Source organism: Gymnodraco acuticeps, unplaced genomic scaffold (genome assembly GCF_902827175.1).
Source record: "Gymnodraco acuticeps unplaced genomic scaffold, fGymAcu1.1, whole genome shotgun sequence".
NCBI lineage: Eukaryota > Metazoa > Chordata > Actinopteri > Perciformes > Bathydraconidae > Gymnodraco > Gymnodraco acuticeps.
The window spans coordinates 332,749-353,213 of record NW_022990303.1 but is presented as its reverse complement, the minus strand read 5'-3'; the positions used below and the strand labels follow the sequence as shown (position 1 = coordinate 353,213).

The 20,465-nt window shown below is 41.7% G+C and overlaps 1 protein-coding gene across 1 annotated transcript in view; it reads left to right on the top strand.

Moving 5' to 3' along the window:
• The first annotated feature begins 1,263 nt into the window (after window positions 1-1,263).
• ntn1b (netrin 1b) overlaps window positions 1,264-20,465 on the top strand; it is a 110,007-nt gene continuing 90,805 nt past the window's right edge. The window contains 3 exon segments of the mRNA XM_034222679.1: window positions 1,264-1,433; window positions 1,748-2,470; window positions 2,472-2,784. Of these exon segments, the coding sequence (XP_034078570.1) occupies window positions 1,769-2,470; window positions 2,472-2,784 (1,015 nt within the window). The 5' untranslated portion in view covers window positions 1,264-1,433; window positions 1,748-1,768.

Here is a 20,465-nt window from a genome sequence, read left to right as displayed (position 1 = left end):
TGCCACAAGAAGCTTCTCAGGTCCTGCCATGGGAGCGTCAGGAGCGGGGATACCCTGCTTCAGGACCTGCTCTCCCTGAGACCTGCCGCGCCTGCTGAGCCTGCGGAAACATGAAACAATCAATATTAATGAACAAAATTGAATATTTGTAATGAAAAAGAGTTAGGATTATTTTGAACAGTAAATCATTTGATTGGGTAAGTATTACAGAGTAAGTATACATGTCTTGCAGTATATGCTTATTTACTCACCATTGTGTGACAGTTCCAACATTCACCTCTGGGAGCTGGATGGTGGTCTCAGTCATCACCTTGGGGTGGAAAGCTGGTCTTCTTTTTGGCGGTGCCCTCCCTTCACACTGGAGCCAGTTTGTGCGTAGAACTTCTTGACCTTTGTTGCTTCCAAAGTGTCTGTCAAGTTGAGAATACCGTCCCGTTTTCGAAAGCGTGGTTCCATCTAGAGAATAAGAAAATAGTCATATTTAAAAAAACTGAGAAATATGTAATTTATAACAAATATTTAATAAACAAGCTGTAAAAGATGACATATTGATTCAGAGAAAAACTGATGACAACATACAATACAAGTTAAAGATGAATAAAAACAAATGCATATTATGCATTTAAAAGTAATAAATAAATCGAAATGTATATAACCTATATTTTGTATGAAAAACTCGACCTTCATACTAACTATTTAATAATTTCCTCTCAATTATAGTGTATTAAAGTACCTTACAATGGAAACAGGCCTGCCTACTCAAGTACAAGTCTTTCATAATATAAGGTGGTGTTAACTGCATTGTAACTTCCCTTCACTGTCCCCCCCCGGACATTCATTGTTTACAGGTGAGGTTAAAGGATGATGTACTTACTTTCGTGGTGTTGGGAAAAAGTGAATCTCTCGCTCGCGGCGTCCGCAGAGTATAGCCCGCCTACGTAGACGCTGATCGGTCAATTCTTGGTTGCACTCACAAGCGACCGGGACAGCCGGATGATTATATATTTACCCATAATGCATCTTGTTTTTCCGAATAATTGATTTTATTAATCAAACACACAACAGCAATGCCCCTACCGGAAACGAGGAAAGTCGTAATTAACCTATTTGAGAAAATATTAGAAAACGGCTTTTTGGAACATGCAGTGTCAATAATCCACCACAAGATGGCACTGCTGCTTTTCTCCTCTGAGAGGGAGCGGACCCCTTTCTCCTTTTATAACAGAGAGGGAATGGGACAGAGGGAGATAGAGGTGGGCAGAGGTGAGAGTGAGAGGACAGCAGCTGGGCTCCTGCCATATGTCATTTATATTTAGGGATCTCAAAGAAGAGGGGGGAAAGGACTAAAGCAGGAGTGTTTGGTGCGTAAAACGGGATAGGTCTGTCTCCAAATTCTAGGAGTTCACTTTGAGGCTGATCGGTTTTATTTGGAGGTGGGTTTCTGTGCCTCGTAGGAATATTTTTTACACGATTTGCGTCCATTTCAGATCAGAATTCTTGTTATTATAAGTAATTCCGGAGTTGTTAACTCTGATTTTTTTTAAACTATAGCAGGATTGTTTGGTGCGTAAAACGAAATAGGTTGGTCTCCAAATTCTAGCACTTTGAGGCTGATCGGTTTTCTTTGGAGGTGGGTTTCTTTGCCTCGTAGGAAAATGTTGTACATGTTTTATTATTACATCCTTATCACATCATCAGAATGTTATTAAAAGTACTTCTTAATTCTGTCCATTTGGCTCTATTTCAGCGCATCGGTGCACGGATTACAATGCAAAGTGTTTTGGAGGTTTGGCTCACCTTGGTGACGGTGGGGTCGCTCACAGAGGGGGTCTCTGGAGGGTATGGGCTCAGCATGTTCGCGGCTCAGTCGTCCCCCCCGGATCCGTGCTACGATGAGAACGGGAACCCTCGGAGGTGCATCCCGGACTTCGTGAACTCCGCGTTTGGAAAGGACGTACGCGTGTCCAGCACCTGCGGGACCCCGGCCGCCAGGTACTGTGTGGTGACCGAGAAGGAGGAGGAGAGGACTCGGGACTGTCACACCTGCGACGCCGGAGACCCCAAGAAATCTCACCCTCCTGCGTACTTAACGGACCTCAACAACCCCCACAACCTCACCTGCTGGCAGTCCGAGAACTACGTGCAGTTCCCGCAGAATCTCACCCTCACTTTATCCCTGGGGAAGAAGTTCGAGGTGACCTATGTGAGCCTGCAGTTCTGCTCACCCAGACCCGAGTCCATGGCCATCTACAAGTCCATGGACTACGGGAAGTCCTGGGTGCCGTTTCAGTATTACTCCACTCAGTGCAAGAAGATGTACAACCGGCAGAATAAAGCAGCGATCACCAAGCAGAACGAGCAGGAGGCCATCTGCACGGACTCCCACACCGACATGCACCCTCTGACGGGGGGGCTCATCGCCTTCAGCACCCTGGATGGGAGACCCTCTGCGCACGACTTCGATAATTCCCCCCGTGCTGCAGGACTGGGTGACGGCCACCGACATCAAGGTGATCTTCAGCCGGCTGCACACGTTTGGAGACGAGAACGAGGACGACTCGGAGCTGGCGAGAGACTCCTACTTTTACGCGGTGTCTGACCTGCAGGTCGGGGGCAGGTGCAAGTGCAACGGGCACGCGTCGAAATGCGTGAAAGACCGCGAGGGGAACCTGGTGTGTGAGTGCAAGCATCACACCGCGGGCCCGGAGTGCGACAGGTGCAAACCCTTCCACTACGACCGGCCCTGGCAACGCGCAACGGCCCGTGAAGCCAACGAGTGTGTCGGTAAGGAATCTGCTTCTTTTTTTTGTCCTTTACTGTGGATTTATTTCAGCTCTGAAATCTGCTTTTGATTGTTTATATATTTTATGATCCATGTAAAAAAAAACTCGTTGTAATTACGCACAATCATTTTCCTGCCATTACGCACGACAATTACGCACAAGTGTTACTCGAAAATGTGAATTTTGTAGTAATTATTTCTTACTGGGAATGAAATTGGGTCGCTGAAAACTTGATTTTATTCTACATACATGTTTGTGCTGTAAACACGGATTATTAGGAGGTGATATAAACTCGAATTAGGGTTTTATTAATTTGTCTGTGGCTAATAAATCCCTTTTGAAGCAAAGAGAAAAAATAAGGCCTCCATCTGAAACCCCACGGCCTGAATAGTAAAAAGTAATTTCTTGATATTTAAAAGAGATATTTTTTTTAACATTGAAATCTAATCTAATTGATCATAATTGTATTTCGAAAAACGACCTCTCTAGGTATTATTTAAAATGCTCTAAATAGAGTAAATTGCAAAAGGGCCATGCTAATTCAATATACTGCAGGCCTAAACACATTACACATATTCAAATTAATTATTAAACCCACCTTTTCTATTTTGTCAGAGAATTGATCATATATCTATCAAGCATCCTCCTTTTTAAGAATCTTAAATACACACAATTTAACTGCCTAATTAAAGAAATGTCTCAATCAAAAATGTAAAGTAATATTTCCTTTATGCCAAGATAAAATCAAAGTGTGTTTCACAATCCACCCTCTATGTATTGTTCAGTAATACATTGCCTGCTGATTTGTATCAACACCCAGAAGAAAAGAAAGCGCCGGAAGTCATTTCCACAAACACAGTGCGCCTGTCCGAATGCGTAATTGCGCTTTGACCCGCGGGGTTTCCGACTGTAGTAGTGGAGCTTTCTTTTTTAAATAGGAAGGAAACATTGCTGCTGCGGAGATAGACTGCAGGGGCGTTTTGTGTTTCCATAAGCAGGTGCTGCTGCAGATTGCATGGCAGATTAAGGCGCTTTTATTGACATTTTTGGCACGTAGTGTATAAACTACTGCTGTGGAGCCAGAGAGAGGAGGACAAAGAAGGAGGTCATTTGAAGCCTGATGTGAGTTTTTTATTGTAGCAGTAGTGCATTTGATGTGATGCTGATTTTCAACAGAGCATGGGGGGGTTATATCAACAGCTCAAGCCCCTGAAGTCCTGACAGTGCCATGGTTTGCTTATCCAAACGGAACAAGTGAACAAGCTGTTCCCCTTGGCCTCCGACTTCTGCCTCTGCAGAGCCAGCATCTCGGTGTATTTCACTAAAACAAAAGCGTGTGGCATCCATCTCGGTGTCAGTGCGAGACCCCTGCATCCCCCCCCCCACCCTTTCACCATGTTACTTTTTGTCGGAGGGTGTCATCAGATAAATCAAACGCAGAAAAGACAAAGCATGTCTTCCAAAGAGGAAATAATAGAGGGAGCCTGACGCGAGACCTCTAAGTGACACAGGTTCACACAATGACCAAAAGAGGCTGTAATCGATTACAAAAGGATGTAAAATGACAAAACAAACCCCGCATGGATAGGCGAAAGAGTGCAAAGTGACGCAAAATAAAAATAGCCACAAACTGACGACACAGAGAGATGAAAAATGACTTCAAATAGATACAAAATGGTGAAGAAAATGCAAAATGACTATAAAGTGACCAGAAAGTGAAAGGGTGACTCAAAATGACTCAAAAACTACTACCTTTAGAGGCTACTACTTAAGATATAAACAATTGCGGCCTGGCATTTAATAACAAGACGACCAAAAGTGACTATGAAGGGTCACAAAATTAAAGACAAACACTGCATATAGAACTTCATTGATTAAGAAGTGATGCATATTGACAAAAAACTCCACAAATGGACCACAAAGTGTCGAAAGAGTGACTCAAAGTGACAACAAAAACAACCTTCAAGACACCATCTGCGGTCACCGAAGCCTGATAAGAATGTGTGTGTACAAAACACAGCAAACTCTTACTGATATGTGCTGGGTCCAGGCTCAAGGGCGTATGGCACTCTCAACTCTTTCCAGGACATGTCGGGGCCCTGCCTGCCAGTAGCTTTGCCGATATCTGTGTTGATAGGTGATAGATTAAGAGCGGTGAATCATAGAAACTGCAAGCGCTCAACGTTTGTGTGAGTTTATCTAATTTAGCAGTGATTCCATGTCAGCCACAGCTTGTTACAAAAAACATGACTGATAGTGTGTTTAACAAACTTAAACTAGCTTTATTAAATGTCAGGTCTTTGGCAGGAAAAACATTTTTAATCAATGATTTTATCACTGAGCACAATCTCGATTTTATGTTTTAACGGAAACATGGATTGAACAAAATAACAGTGCAGCTGTTCTTATCGAATCAACCCCTCCCAACTTTAGTTTTATGAGTCAGGAAAGAATGCATAAGAAAGGGGGTGGAGTTGCTATTCTGTTCAATGATTCCATTCAATGCAGGAAGACATCGTATGGAAACTTTGATTCTTTTGAATATGTGGCCCTTCGGCTGAAATGCTCCTCTCGAGCTCTGTTCCTAAATATCTATATACCCCCCAAATACTGTGCAAGCTTTTTTGATGACTTTACTGAACTGCTGTCTATAGTGTGTATTGACTTTGACCGTCTAGTCATTGTTGGTGATTTTAACATCCATGTTGACAACCCCAGGACAGAGGGGCTAAAGAACTGTTTTGTGTTCTTGATAGCTATGGACTGACTCAGCATGTGACGGAGCCCACGCACAATAAGGGGCACACTCTGGACTTAATTATCTCAAAGGGTCTGAATATCTCTAAGGTTGTGGTGACTGATGTTGCACTCTCTGATCATTCCTGTGTTTTCTTTGAGAGCTCTATTTCTGTTCACAAAATGTTCAAAAAGAGGTAACCGCAAAGCGATATTTAACTGAAAACACTAGGGAAATGTTTACTCAGAATTTTTCCGGGAAAAAGTATCTCAGAAAATGAGCTAGTAGATCATTTTAATTCACAAATTAAAAATGTTATAGATGCCATTGCTCCAACTAAGGTAAAGGAAGTGACTGGGAAGAAAATATCTCCATGGAGAAAGGCCATGAGCGTGAAAACAGAAAAAAGAGAATGTCGAAAAGCTGAACGCAGGTGGCGAAAAACAAATCTCCAGGTTCACTTTGAAATCTATAAAGAGAGACTTGGCCTTTATAATTTGGAATTGAAAAACGCACGACAATCGTTCTTCTCTGACATCATTACCAAAAACAAAAACAACGCACGTGCCTTGTTTGCTACCGTCGACAGACTAACTAACCCCCCAGTGTCAGTAGCCTCTGAATTTCTATCCACCAGGGCGTGCAATGATTTTGCCTTCTTCACTGACAACATTCAGAAAATCAGACAAGCAGTCAGTGCCTCTGCATCAGGAACAGCAAATGTGTTGTCCCTATCTCCACTTAACATCAATTCAGACATCATGACACAATTCCATCAGATTAATGATAAAAACCTAGAGGACATTATTCAACTTCTGAAATCCTCCTCCTGCTGCCTTGATATTATTCCAACAGGATTTTTCAAAGATGTTTTGCCTTGCATGGCCTCAGATCTACTTCATATAGTAAACAAATCTCTTCACTCAGGTATTTTTCCACAGGCCCTGAAAACTGCAGTCATTAAACCGCTCTTAAAAAAGAATAATCTAGATGCTTCAGTAATGAATAATTACAGGCCCATATCAAACCTCCCATTTCTAGGTAAAATCATTGAAAAAGTTGTTTTTCAACATTTGAGTAACTTCTTGCATTTAAATAGCTGTTTCGATGTGTTCCAGTCAGGCTTTCGTCCAAACCACAGCACTGAGACTGCTCTTGTAAAGGTCGTCAATGACATCCACTTAAACACAGACAGTGGCAGAACTTCAGTGTTAGTATTATTAGATCTCAGTGCTGCGTTTGACACTGTTGACCACAGCATATTACTAGACCGACTGGAAAACTGGGTGGGACTTTCGGAAACAGTTCTAAATTGGTTGAATCCTACTTAAAGGACAGAAACAACTTTGTTTCTATAGGTAAATACACATCTGAGTTGACAAATATGACATGTGGGGTTCCTCAAGGCTCCATCTTGGGGCCTCTTCTCTTTAACGTCTACATGCTACCACTGGCTCAGATAATGAAAAACAACAAAATAAGTTACCATAGCTATGCAGATGACACACAAATGTACGTAACAATTTCACCAGGAGACTATGCTCCAATTCAAACACTGAGTAAGTGCATTGAACAAATCAATGACTGGATGTGTCAGAACTTTCTCCAATTAAACAAAGATAAAACTGAGGTAATGGTTTTTGGAGCCAAGTCAGAACGTATAAAAGTTAGCGCTGAGCTTCAGTCTGCAATGTTCAAAACAACAGATAAAGCCAGAAATCTAGGTGTAGTCATGGACTCTGACCTGAGTTTCAACAGTCACATTAAAACAGTTACTAAATCAGCCTACTATCACCTAAAGAATATATCTAGGATTAAAAGACTAATGTCACAGCAGGATTTGGAAAAACTTGTCCATGCTTTTATCTTCAGTGACTCGACTACTGCAATGGTGTCTTCACAGGTCTCACTAAAACATCTATTAGGAAGCTGCAGCTGATTCAGAACGCTGCTGCTCGAGTCCTCACTAACACTAAGAAAGTGGATCACTCCTGTTCTGAAGTCTTTACACTGGCTTCCTGTGTGTCAAAGAATAGATTTCTAATACTGCTGCTGGTTTATAAAGCACTGAATGGTTTAGGCCCAAAATACATTTCTGACCTCCTGCTAAATGATGAACCATCCAGATCTCTCAGGTCTTCAGGGACTTGGTCAGCTTTCTGTCCCCAGAGTCAGAACTAAACATGGAGAAGCAGCGTTCAGTTATTATGCTCCAAATATCTGGAACAAACTCCCAGAAACCTGCAGGTCCGCTGCAACTCTGACTACTTTTAAATCCAGACTAAATACTTTTCTTTTTGTCGCTGCTTTTAATTGAACTATTCATATCTTAAACTGCACTGTAACTTTTATTATCTTTGCTTTATAATGCCATTTTCTTAATTTCTTTCATTTTTGTAAAGCACTTTGAATTGCCTTGTAGGTTGCCAAAGGTAGTTAAAGTCATTATTGGGGTTAAAGTCCCCTACGTGTTCCGTTTTGGTTTTAAGACCCTGGTTCACGGAGGATACCAAAAAAGTCCTAGAAAGACAAGGTAAACTTAACTATCTGCATTTAAAAATAAAAAAGAGGAATAGTTTCGGCGAAAACTAAAAGGTACCATGGGGTCAGATTATGATTTTCCAAAGGGGGGTTCGTTTAGATGTGTGTATCTCACACTGCACTGTAACTGTGATTCATGTATCATTGCTTTTAAATGAGTGTTTCTAGATATCATTTCATAATATGTTTCTTAAATGCTATTAATGTCTTTCATTTTTGTAAAACACTTTGAATTGCCTTGTGTTGAAATGTGCTATATAAATAGCCTTGCCTTGCTTAGAGAGGCTGTTGCTACTAAGAGAGACCATAAGGATGTCTGACACCTAAAGCATGGAAGAAGTAGTATGTTGGTGTTGATAATCTGTCTGGATTCCTCCTCGGATGTTTCAGATCCGTTGTAAGAAGGAGAGATGTGTGGAGAGAAGTTGCTTTCACTTGAGGAAGGCAGAGTGAGTTTCCCATGACTCTACATGCATGTTGGCAGCAGCAGCTTCACATTCTGCAGGACTTACACATGTGACCATAAAAGTATAAAAGTATAAAATAGGGGCGTTAACCTGAGGATCCCATCCATTTCTGCCTCTGTAATCGAGTATTTTAATGTTTTTTACCTTTTTTCATAATGGTATTCCCTCTGTTTATTTGTAACCCTATTGCATATTATCAATTATTACTAAATACTTCACTCAAAATATTGATTACAAAATAATTGTAATCGTTTTGCTTCCACTATGAAAAAAAGGTCTGTTCCACATTTTCTTTAGCTGTTCCCTTTAGTGTTTGTCTTCTTCTGCACATATTCCCTTGATCCCCCTTAGCAACGGTCTGTTCTCCTTAGCAACAGTCTTTTAATTAAGTTAAAAATTAAGAACTAACAACCTCTGGAATGTCCGAATTGACCAATTAGAATCAAGTGTTGAACGAAGCAGTGTATTAATGCACGATAATGTTTGACCATAATTCAATGTAAAGGCAGGAATTATGTGCACACAGCTGATTCATATTCTCCCCATTGCCCCCCCCCCCCCCCCCCCACCACACACCTGAACTGTGGGGAAATCCTTTTGCCAAGTGTGTTTTGAGACAAGTTGAAAATGGTAGCTTTTGTCACGTTACATTTTGCAGTGTTTTGTCAGCGTGTGATGTTCTGTTAGATGTCGTCTGGAGATTCAATCAGTCGTGTTTCCAGCTGTGCATTTCAGAATCATGTATATGAAATAACTGGAATATGATTAATAATGCATTCATCACAGCTGGTAAACGTTGAGCTCCTTTTAATGACTTTATATCCTGCAGCTATATAACTTAACCTATCAATGTTTATTTATTAGTGGATTTAGATTTAGTTTTCTGTGAAAAGCTGTCAGGTAAATGTAGTGGGTGAAAAGTACAATACTGGCTTCTGAAGTGTAGTCAACTAAAATGGAAATACTCAGGTTAAGTACCAATACCTCAAAATTGGACTTAAATACTCGAGTAAATTCACTCAAATGCCAAAGAGGTTGTGTTTCGGTTCATTTTTTTGGCTTTGTTTATCAGATTGTCAGGAGGCTTATGTAAAAATTACTTTCTCAATTCTCATGAGACTTGGGTTTAGGATGAAGCCTGAGCTAAAAAACAACTTAAAGGTCACCTATTATGCAAAATCCACTTCTTCACGTCTCTTCTACATCAACATGTGTCCCCTCTTCTTCGTGTCTCTTCTACATCAACATGTGTCCCCTCTTCTTCATGTCTCTTCTACATCAACATGTGTCCCCTCTTCTCCATGTCTCTTCTACATCAACATGTGTCCCTCTTCTTCATGTCTCTTCTACATCAACATGTGTCCCCTCTTCTTCATGTCCTCTTCTACATCAACATGTGTCCCCTCTTCTTCATGTCTCTTCTACATCAAACATGTGTCCCCTCTTCTTCATGTCTCTTCTACATCAACATGTGTCCCCTCTTCTTCATGTCTCTTCTACATCAACATGTGTCCCCCTCTTCTTTATGTCTCTTCTACATCAACATGTCCCCTCTTCAAGTCACATGTGTCCCCTCTTCTTCATGTCTCTTCTACATCAACATGTGTCCCCTCTTCTTCATGTCTCTTCTACATCAACATGTGTCCCCTCTTCTTCATGTCTCTTCTACATCACATGTGTCCCCTCTTCTTCATGTCTCTTCTACATCAACATGTGTTCTCTCTTCTACATGTCTCTTCTACATCAACATGTATCCCCTCTTCTTCATGTCTCTTCTACATCAACATGTGTCCCCTCTTCTTCATGTCTCTTCTACATCAACATGTGTCCCCTCTTCTTCATGTCTCTTCTACATCAACATGTGTCCCCTCTTCTTCATGTCTCTTCTACATCAACATGTGTTCTCTCTTCTACATGTCTCTTCTACATCAACATGTGTCCCCTCTTCTTCATGTCTCTTCTACATCAACATGTGTCCCCTCTTCTTCATGTCTCTTCTACATCAACATGTGTCCCCTCTTCTTCATGTCCTCTTCTACATCAACATGTGTCCCCTCTTCTTTCATGTCTCTTCTACATCAACATGTGTCCCCTCTGTGTAAAGAGACTCTGAAAGTTTCAGGAACAAAGATTCTCTCTCTTTTTGATCCATTTCTATAAAAACCTGCCTGAAAATGAGCTGATCAGATTTTGGCCACTTTATGATGTCATAACGATGTTTTGGCTTTTGTAACCATTAGCCAATCAGCAACCAAGGCAACCCCCCCCCCCCCCCCCCCCCCACCTTACCACCTGCACCTCCTCCTAGAGCACCATTGAGTTCTTGAGGGCTCCTTATTTTCATCTAAAGTAACAGACAGAGAATCAGCACTTGGAAACAGGGCTGAAACAGAGGGGATTATGGGTAATGCTGCAATGATCTGTTTGGTGTTTCAGCCAATCAGAGACAGGTTCTGGATATATCTGAGACCTGTGATATATTGATGAAAAACAGTATAATAGGGGACCTTTAATACAAATTGTAGCATGCACCAGTTTCAGTGCCTTTCCATCGACTCTGCTGAATGTGCCGCAGTTTTCTCACCATCTGGCTCTCATTTCAGCTCCAAGTGACGGAGAGAAGAATTCCTGTAAAGCACGATGTCAGATATTCTTCTTTCTCCTTCGTCCTCTGGTATTCTGGTTCTTTTTCTCTGGCCCATCATTGTGTGCCACCGCCGCGGGACACTCGTCCATTTACATTTAATTTGTAATCTGAGACAGACTTGAGGGTTGGAGGATTGTTTTACACGTGAAGTTAGTGAAACAAACAATAGCCAGATGATTGGGTGATTTCTGTGGTTGTTTTTGTTTGGTTTCCTTCTGTTTTGATGGGGTCAATGTGTAACTAAATTAACTTAACGTATCAAACAGAATGACAATGAAAACAGGCTGCGTTTGCAAAACTATTGTGTCGCAAGGAATACCTAAAACATGCAATAGTGGCAGTGGCGGCTCCAGCAGCGACGTGCATCAGGGGAGGCAGAGCCTCACCTGTCATACTCATAGACTGGCCATACTACAATGTAACGGAAAAACAACTAAAGAAAAACTAAACAGTAATAATGATAACATGTCTCCACTGATCTGTGTTGTAAATGTGATTTATGTTTGATTCCAATCGCTTTTTATAGTCAAAATCAGCAAATTTGCCGAGCTCCGCTACAACTACGGGTAGCGATGAGAAGTGAGGCAGGGACGAGCTCTGCCTCACGTAAGCCCACAGAAACTGGCTGGAAAGCGGGCCCTAAGCGCATGCCTGCACCATCTCACTGTATGTCACCAATGTAATGTTTGTAGATCCCTCTATTACATTTATCCTCGCCATAGTCTCTAAATAACTTATTTCACGTATATATGATATTTAGGCTCGCCGTACAACGGCAATGAAAAAAGCAACAGGGGAGGCAGCCATAACCTCTGCCGCACTGAAGGGGGCGCAAGTGAGCCCACAGGTCCTTGTTGCTACTGTTATTCTACGCAGAGACGGTAGACCAGACGCAAACAACAAACTAGACTTTTGAAACTAGAGGAAGATAAGGAGGACTTTTACAAAAAAGTAATGGAGATTGTTGTCCAGAAGGATAGCATGGACTTCATCTTCAAGTCAAGGTAAGACCACATTGGTAATGAACATGGGATCCAGTGTTTCCCACAGATATGAAATATACTTGGGCGGGTGGTGGCAAGGGGGGGGGGGTGCGCGAAAAAAAAAAAAGTTTTAACAACATTATTTATTGACTTTTCATTCCGGTATAATCATTTTGCGCAAAGATGGCACTGTTTGTCAGAGCACTTCATCCTTCTGGGATTTCATGAAGAACAGCTCCAACGCCTGTGTGTATGGGAATGCCTCTGGTGCTGGTCCATTAACTGCCAGTGTTTCCCACAGATCTGGAATATACTTTGGGGGGTGGTGGTAGCGGGTGGGGTTGTGGTGACGTGCAACAACATTAACCTTTCTGTTGGTCGCTTGTTAGCAGACCCTTCACGCGATGGCAGAGCGAACAGGTACAGGTACAGGTACAGGTACAGGCAGGGTCCATAATGATAGCCCTATAGTTTAAATCTACTACCCACACATGAACATATGGAAATGGGTTACTATTTAAAAAAATAAATGTATTTATTAATGTATTTAGGAACCTATCCATGTGATTTTTAGTGGGGGTCGACCTCAAATCCTCTAGGGGGGTCCAGGGGCATGCCCCCCCGGTAAGATTTTATTTTTTATTTTGGAGTTAAATGCATCAATCTGGTGCATTTTGAGGGGAAAATAAAGAGACTAGATCTATGGAAACACCTATATTTAACAGAACTGTATACATTTCAATAATCATAAAATCAAGGCCATAACCAATAACATCCCATTTCCAATATGAAAAAAACACTGAAACTTGTTTATTAATTTAGTTTTGGTTCATTTATAGTTGTGAGTGTGTCTGTGCTCCTGAATCAGCCTCTCCTGTCTCCCTCCTCTCCCCCCTCTCCCTCCTCTCCCCCTGCTCCTCTTTGAGGCAGCAGCAAAGACTAGTTTTCTCTCAACAAGTTTTAAAAGTGTATCTTACCTTTTTTCACCTAGTTAACTTTTTATTTATTTATTCATGCATATTTTACTAATCACATTTCATTTCATTTAGCTGACGCTTTTATCCAAAGCAACTTATAATGACCGATTACAGGGACATTCTCCCTGGAGTAACTAAGGGCTAAGTGCCTTACTCAAGGGCACACTAGTGGTGGTGTTCCTGGCGGGATTTGAACTCACAGCCTTCCGATCTTCAGCCCACCTCACTCTCCATTAGACCAATCACTACCCTCTCAAATGGAAATATGTGTTTACATAAATGGTGACCACACCATTTGAGACCCACTGAGAACTTAGACTAAGTTAACTATCTAAACACTCAGAGAGTCCTTTACCTCACCTGAGCTGAGGTTATCCCGAGCTTGAATGACACACAGAGACCAATCAAGGGCTTTGATTTATGATCTGTATGACAGTGGCCATGTCGGCATCATGTGGACAGCCAGTCACCCTGTGTGAGGCAGGCCACTTAACAGGCCAGAAGGAGGCGAGATCAGAGCAAGGGAGCGAGGGATCATTGTCTACAAGTTAATCGATCGCAGATGGCGTCGTGGTCACGGACGAATAAAAAAAATATATATAAAAAAAAAAACTTATAAAAAAAAAAAAAAAAAAAACTAAATGGGTCGCGAAATATACTTGGGCGGCCGTTAATATACCTGGGCGGCCCGCCCAAGTATAGTCTATGTGTGGGAAACCCTGGGATCTTACTAAGAAAGAACAATCCAATATTTAGATTGTGGGTATCCTTTTGTTGAACGGTCTGTTTAAAATGAATTGAAGCATCAGACTAAAAAAGCTTTTGAAAATAACAGAATATTTCGATTAAGGTCAGAATATAATATTTGTAAATCTGACTTTGAAAGAGTCAGTGCCTCACCAGCCATGAACCTCACCGCACGTCACTGGGCTCCAGGGTATGGCTGGGGTAGGCTACAGCCATACCAAGAAACGGCTTAGCCCCACCATGAACAATTATGTTAAAGTAAGCAAAAAAAAGCACAGACAGCAGTTAGTCAGATTGATTTCAGCCACTTGTCTGGAAATACCGAAGACTAGAAACGGGTTTGAAAACTTTTGTCACGTAGTGATCGTCTTCTTAATAGAACATCTTTGATAATGTCTTCTGGCCAATCAGAATCAAGATAACGGCGTGGTGTTGTTGCAGGAAGTCCTGACGGAGAATACTTTTGCGGTAGAACTTCTCTTTATACATCCATGGATACAACATTACTGAATGAATGAAATAAGACCCCACGGTTTGATGATAGATAGGTGTGTGGGCTGTCTTTCATTTTGACACACAGAACAATGGGGGCTATCCACCCTTATCCACCATGTAAAGTAATTCACAGCCTCTTCCCTCTTCTCTCTGTGAGGAGCAGCAGGTTCAGCTTTCAGAACAAAGTAACAGAAAACTAAAATGGCATTCATTTTTTTTAAATATGTCATGTAGTAATAGATGTATTTTTTTCTTCTCTAGAGAGTACCAGAATGTGTATTTGATGTTAGTATATCAAAAAATCCCCCAGACCCCCCTGCAGGGGTTGGGTTGTCAGCATGTCAACTCTTTCACCTGTGGAGAAATTGCAGGATTGGCTCCAGGTCGCCCTTTTTATTTACTACAAGACAAATGTGCCTTTTTATTTCATACAGTTCAATTTGGATTGAGACAGGGAAATAATCTAAACCTCACGCGTGTCGTTTCACTGTCAAGGGCAGCGTGTATGTAATTACATTGCAAATACTGACTTGAGCCCCACCACTGTGGGTTAGCCCTACCATAGAGTACCCAACACAAATACTCTGGAGCCGCCACTGGATAGTGGGTAGGGGACACTTACTGTGAATACCCATGAGCAAGGCATGGAGTCCTCTTTACCGCCTCCGACTCTGACCTTTGACCTTTGGTAGAAAAAAAAGCGAAATGCCTCTTTTAGGTGTGAGTTGAAGCATGCTTAACATACATTCACTGACAGTAGTAAACATCAACGAGGGATACGATAATACAGCCAAAATAAAACTAAACTCTCATACATTACTTTAATTTGCATATTGTAATCATATATACATTACATTTAGCCGACTATTTCATCCAATGATCCATTACCTTTATCTCACCATTGACAGTCAGTAGTAGACAATAAAGTGGAAGTTAAGAATGCAGGAAAAAACACGTGGAAAAGCTACCAACACAAAAAAGACAACAGATAAATGTTATTGTGCTCTTGTTGTTGTTTGTTTTGATCGTCATTAGAGATCACAGGGGAACAGGGATTTCCCCCGGGGTCCATAAAAACTTTAACATTACAACCTTCAGATGTGCAAACAGTTAAAACAGACCTGAACACAACATGGCATATTGGGAAACATCAGTGTTAGAGCCAGTATTTATTTATTTGTATAAGAAAGGCCACCTAATTGTGACGTCTGTAGTCAACCAGAGTATAAAAGACTACAATTCCCAGGGCGCCTCCTCTAAAGAGACAGAGGTGTGCAGCAAGATGCCATCGAGAAACAGTTTTTAACCGTTCAATTACCCTTTAAGTTATCAAGTTATATAAGCCTTATCAAGAAAGAAAGAATACCCAAGTTGGCTTTTGTAAAGGCCTCTTTTCTTTGTTGCATGCGTAAAAGTGTGTTATCACATCGAGGCCAAGCAACTCTTCAAACTGTTATACAAAAGGAAGAAAACTAGTTAAAAATGTCTGTTTAAGGCGTCTAGTGGCTTTAAGAAAAACAAGGAAGGAAGCCACGACAATCAATATTACATGGAAGTAGTAACCATAGTTAGTATAAAGCATGTCAAATATGTGATATTAAGTGAAAACAAAGACAGAGGCTAGAGTGGTGGATAGGAAACAGGTGTTTTGCAGGTTAGGAGACTTTCATAAACTTTATTTAGACAGGTAGATGGACAGAAGAGTTGAAATAATCTAGAACATGTCAAAGGTTGAGTGGAGCTCGGGGCTCTGGGGAGGAAGATCCAAAGGGTCTGACCGATAGAGTTCAGAGAAAGTAATTGGAGATGGGAGTGACCCTGAAGCAGAAATGTATAAAACCAATCAGTTTCAATCAGATATAGAGTGGTGCAGATATGACACATTTTGTGTGGGCTCACTTTTGTTCTTGCGGAAAATAATCTCTGTGACTGAACGAAAACAGCAACAGTGAGGAAACTGCACTGAGAAAACTGAACCGTTGACTTTAATTAAATGTATTGTGTCAACTAGTTTCACATAACTGTATTTGGTTAGTTGAAAGCAATACTTTTAAGTTGAACCTAATATTTTTTCTTTAAGCTTAAAGGTGGGGTCGGTCATTTTGGAGAAACCAGCTCGAGTGCGCTAGAATTTTAAAATACACAACCGGAACAAATCTGCCACTTCCTTACAGAGCCCCTCCTCCAACACACACGAACGCGCACATGACCAATGAGGGCACGAGATACGTTTGTGCACAGATGGAAGGCTGACAGGCAGGTAGGCCATCCAGTTACTTTAGCCGGCTCAGGTGATTGGTCGTGCTTTTTACAGCGCCACGGCTTCCACAGATGAATTTATTTAATGTATTTATTGTCAAAGCATTTAATATATTCGTTGCTATCGGGATGTTAAGAGCATTCCATGGAATATAACTAAAAGTGTATCTCGAGCCGGTTTCTCAAACTTACCTACCCCACCTTTAATAGTATTGCTAACTAATATACTGTAGTTATGTGAAATCTCTTGACATAATATTTTAATTAAAGTCAACGTTTCAGTTCTTTCAGTGTGTGAGGAAACTGTTGTCAATCAAAGGGATTGAGCAAAGATATGTTGGTTTCTAAATATTCTTCAAATCAGACACAATCTGTGTGTCGGTAAAACGTTTAATGGACATTTTAGTAACCTTTTAGCCAAGAAACTACCACTAACCCTAATGTGTTTTCTATGTACAGATATTTATTTCTGCAGTGTTTTGTGATTGACCAACAACTGAGAATTGACTCCAAATTATAAACAAATCCACATTTCTACAAACAAACTCCCGGCATTCCTTTAAAATGTTCTACAATAATCCTGGTGATTGTGGGAGTGTAAAAGCCGGCTTTAAAAATGACAGGAGCTCCTTATCATGATTAATACCTTACAAGATGTTTAAGTTATTCTTGTAAAAGTCGAGTTAAGGCTTGACATCCTGACCCTGCCCTCACATCCAAATATATTTCACTCTGTCACGATTACAAACGGAGAACAATACTTCTGAAATCGTCTTATTCCTCTGTCGCCTCCGGTCTTTTCTTGCACCATAATCCTACGTGATTTAGCAAGAGGTTTCTCTGTATACAACCAGGCCGTAAAACAAAGAACTGTATTTGGGGGATTAAACAAAAGAAAAACTATCCGTGTAGTACTACGATCGCGTGTCCTCTGGGTAAAAGTTGCATGTTTTGCAGATTTTGTTTTGTTGAGCTCATAATTCAACACAGACATGTGATGGTTTGAGCCAGAGAGGTCTCACTTTTAGGGCTTTTAGGAGAAGTCTTGTTCTGCTATGTTGTGGACGGCAGTTTGGAGGGGTGTGTTTTCAGAGGAGTGTGTGAGCTGTGATTTAATGTTCACACATGGGGTGTTGGATATCATGGCAGGGAATAATGATGATCTGTGTGGAACATACGCCGAATACAGTGGCTTTATTCTGCACGTACAGGTTTTTGAGTTTAACATTTGGCTGAAAGATATTCGAGACACACTGTAGGACACATTGTGTGTGTGTTGTGGGACTTATTGTGTCCTTATTCATGCAATAGACACTAGCAGTGATGTGTAAGTACTGGGAATAGGCTGCACTATTCAGATATGAACAGATACAAACTTTTATTAGCTAAAGCGGCCAAGTTTCCACAAGGCATATTTGTCAAAATGTAAACGAAGAGGCTTAAACTAGTGAGGGGTTTAAGGCTTAAACATTTGAACAATAAGAAACTGTCCATGTTAAAAAAAGCTAACGTCAGGCTATAAAGGAACTACAGCATGTGACCGTGCTGTAGTTCCTTTATAGCCCAATATTAGCCGTCTTTAGCTTAGCGGTGGTGAAGTGAAGTCATGTGACCGTGCTGTAGTTCCTTTATAGCCCAACATTAGCCACCTTTAGCTTAGCGGTGGTGAAGTGAAGTCATGTGACCGTGCTGTAGTTCCTTTATAGCCCAACATTAGCCACCTTTAGCTTAGCGGTGGTGAAGTGAAGTCATGTGACCGTGCTGTAGTTCCTTTATAGCCCAACATTAGCCACCTTTAGCTTAGCGGTGGTGACATGAAGTCATGTGACCGTACTGTAGTTCCTTTATAGCCCAACATTAGCCGCCTTTAGCTTAGCGGTGGTGACGTGAAGTCATGTGACCGTACTGTAGTTCCTTTATAGCCCAACATTAGCCACCTTTAGCTTAGCGGTGGTGACATGAAGTCATGTGACCGTACTGTAGTTCCTTTATAGCCCAACATTAGCCGCCTTTAGCTTAGCGGTGGTGACGTGAAGTCATGTGACCGTGCTGTAGTTCCTTTATAGCCCAACATTAGCCACCTTTAGCTTAGCGGTGGTGACATGAAGTCATGTGACCGTACTGTAGTTCCTTTATAGCCCAACATTAGCCGCCTTTAGCTTAGCGGTGGTGACGTGAAGTCATGTGACCGTGATGTAGTTCCTTTATAGCCCAACATTAGCCACCTTTAGCTTAGCGATGGTGACGTGAAGTCATGTGACCGTACTGTAGTTCCTTTATAGCCCAACATTAGCCACCTTTAGCTTAGCGGTGGTGACGTGAAGTCATGTGACCGTACTGTAGTTCTTTTATAGCCCAACATTAGCCACCTTTAGCTTAGCGGTGGTGACGTGAAGTCATGTGACCGTGCTGTAGTTCCTTTATAGCCCAACATTAGCTTTTTACTTCAGAAATCATAAAGTGGTGTTACTATGTGGAGATTATCCTGCTGAACTAAACGTGTAAGTATCATAAACTTTTGTTTGACACAGAGATTATTTTCCGCAATAATCCAAAATAACGTGGAGAAATCCCATTGGACCAGGGAGATGCTGCCTTCAGGGTCGGACTAAAACAATATGTCATGTCATGTGTTTTGAGCACACAAGACAACATCACTGCAGGATCTTCTCCTGTCTTTGTTGTTTATTTGAGTTTGTTGACGGGCCTCTCTGCTCTCTGGTCCAACATGAAGAAGATGCTCATGTTGGAGCGTCTGTGTGGAGGCTGCTCTCTTTGTGCCCCCCCCGCCTGTCCACACACTGCCTGCCGGGTGGCATCAGGACCACCAGGAGCGTCACGTCGAGCCCCTTTGAGGCGCTGCAACAGGGCATGCTGGGAATAATTAATGTGCCAGAGAAGGGACACGCTTCACAGCTCGGCTTCAGACACCCGACCCCCCCCAACCCGCTGCGCTGCCACCCGACAGCACCACACACTTCCTCAGTGTCATTACCCTAGAAAAACAGATTATTGAGATTAACAATTGGCTCAAAGACAATTTTTCTATCCAATTCGTTGAGCCACACACTGACTTTGGGACACATTGTGTGTGTGTTGTTAGAAAAATCTCACTGGTCACCGTCTTGAGCTTCAATCTCAGGATCCATGTGTTTGTGATCCTCTCCAGAATGGAAGTAGTCATCACACACAGAGCATCAACTAGTTCCTGAACAGAGTCCTTCACATGCTGATATCCAAGAGAGGGAGTTACACAGTCACAAGATGGAGGAATAGAAAGCAGTATTCAATGTTTACTTCAGATTAGCTCCACGTCAGAAATGAGCATGCTTGATGTCTCTCTCCATAGAGGCTGAATCATCATGTTAATCACATAGCTATCATCTGCCTCAAACAGTCCTGATGCTCTTCTAGGTAATCACACATCCTGTCATGAACACAGCTACAGTTGATACCTTCGTTATCATGTGTACTCGGATTATGGAAGAGTACATTCAGTATTTTCCCAACAGTGTTGTGTGACTTATTGTGTCTTTATTCATGCAGTAGACACTAGCAGTGATGTGTCATTACTGGGAATTGGCTGCACTATTCAGATAGGAACAGATACAACATTAACACATTACATGTTACTTGTTAGACGCTTTTATCCAAAGCGACTTACATACTCAATACTGTGGACAATCACCACAGGAGCAGTTTGGGGTGAAGTGTCTCAGGGACACAATGACATGCTGACTGCAGTGGGGTTTGAACCTGTGCCCCCCTGATCTGAACACCAACGCACTAGGCCACTACGCCACACGCCTCCCTACAAACTTTCAGAAGA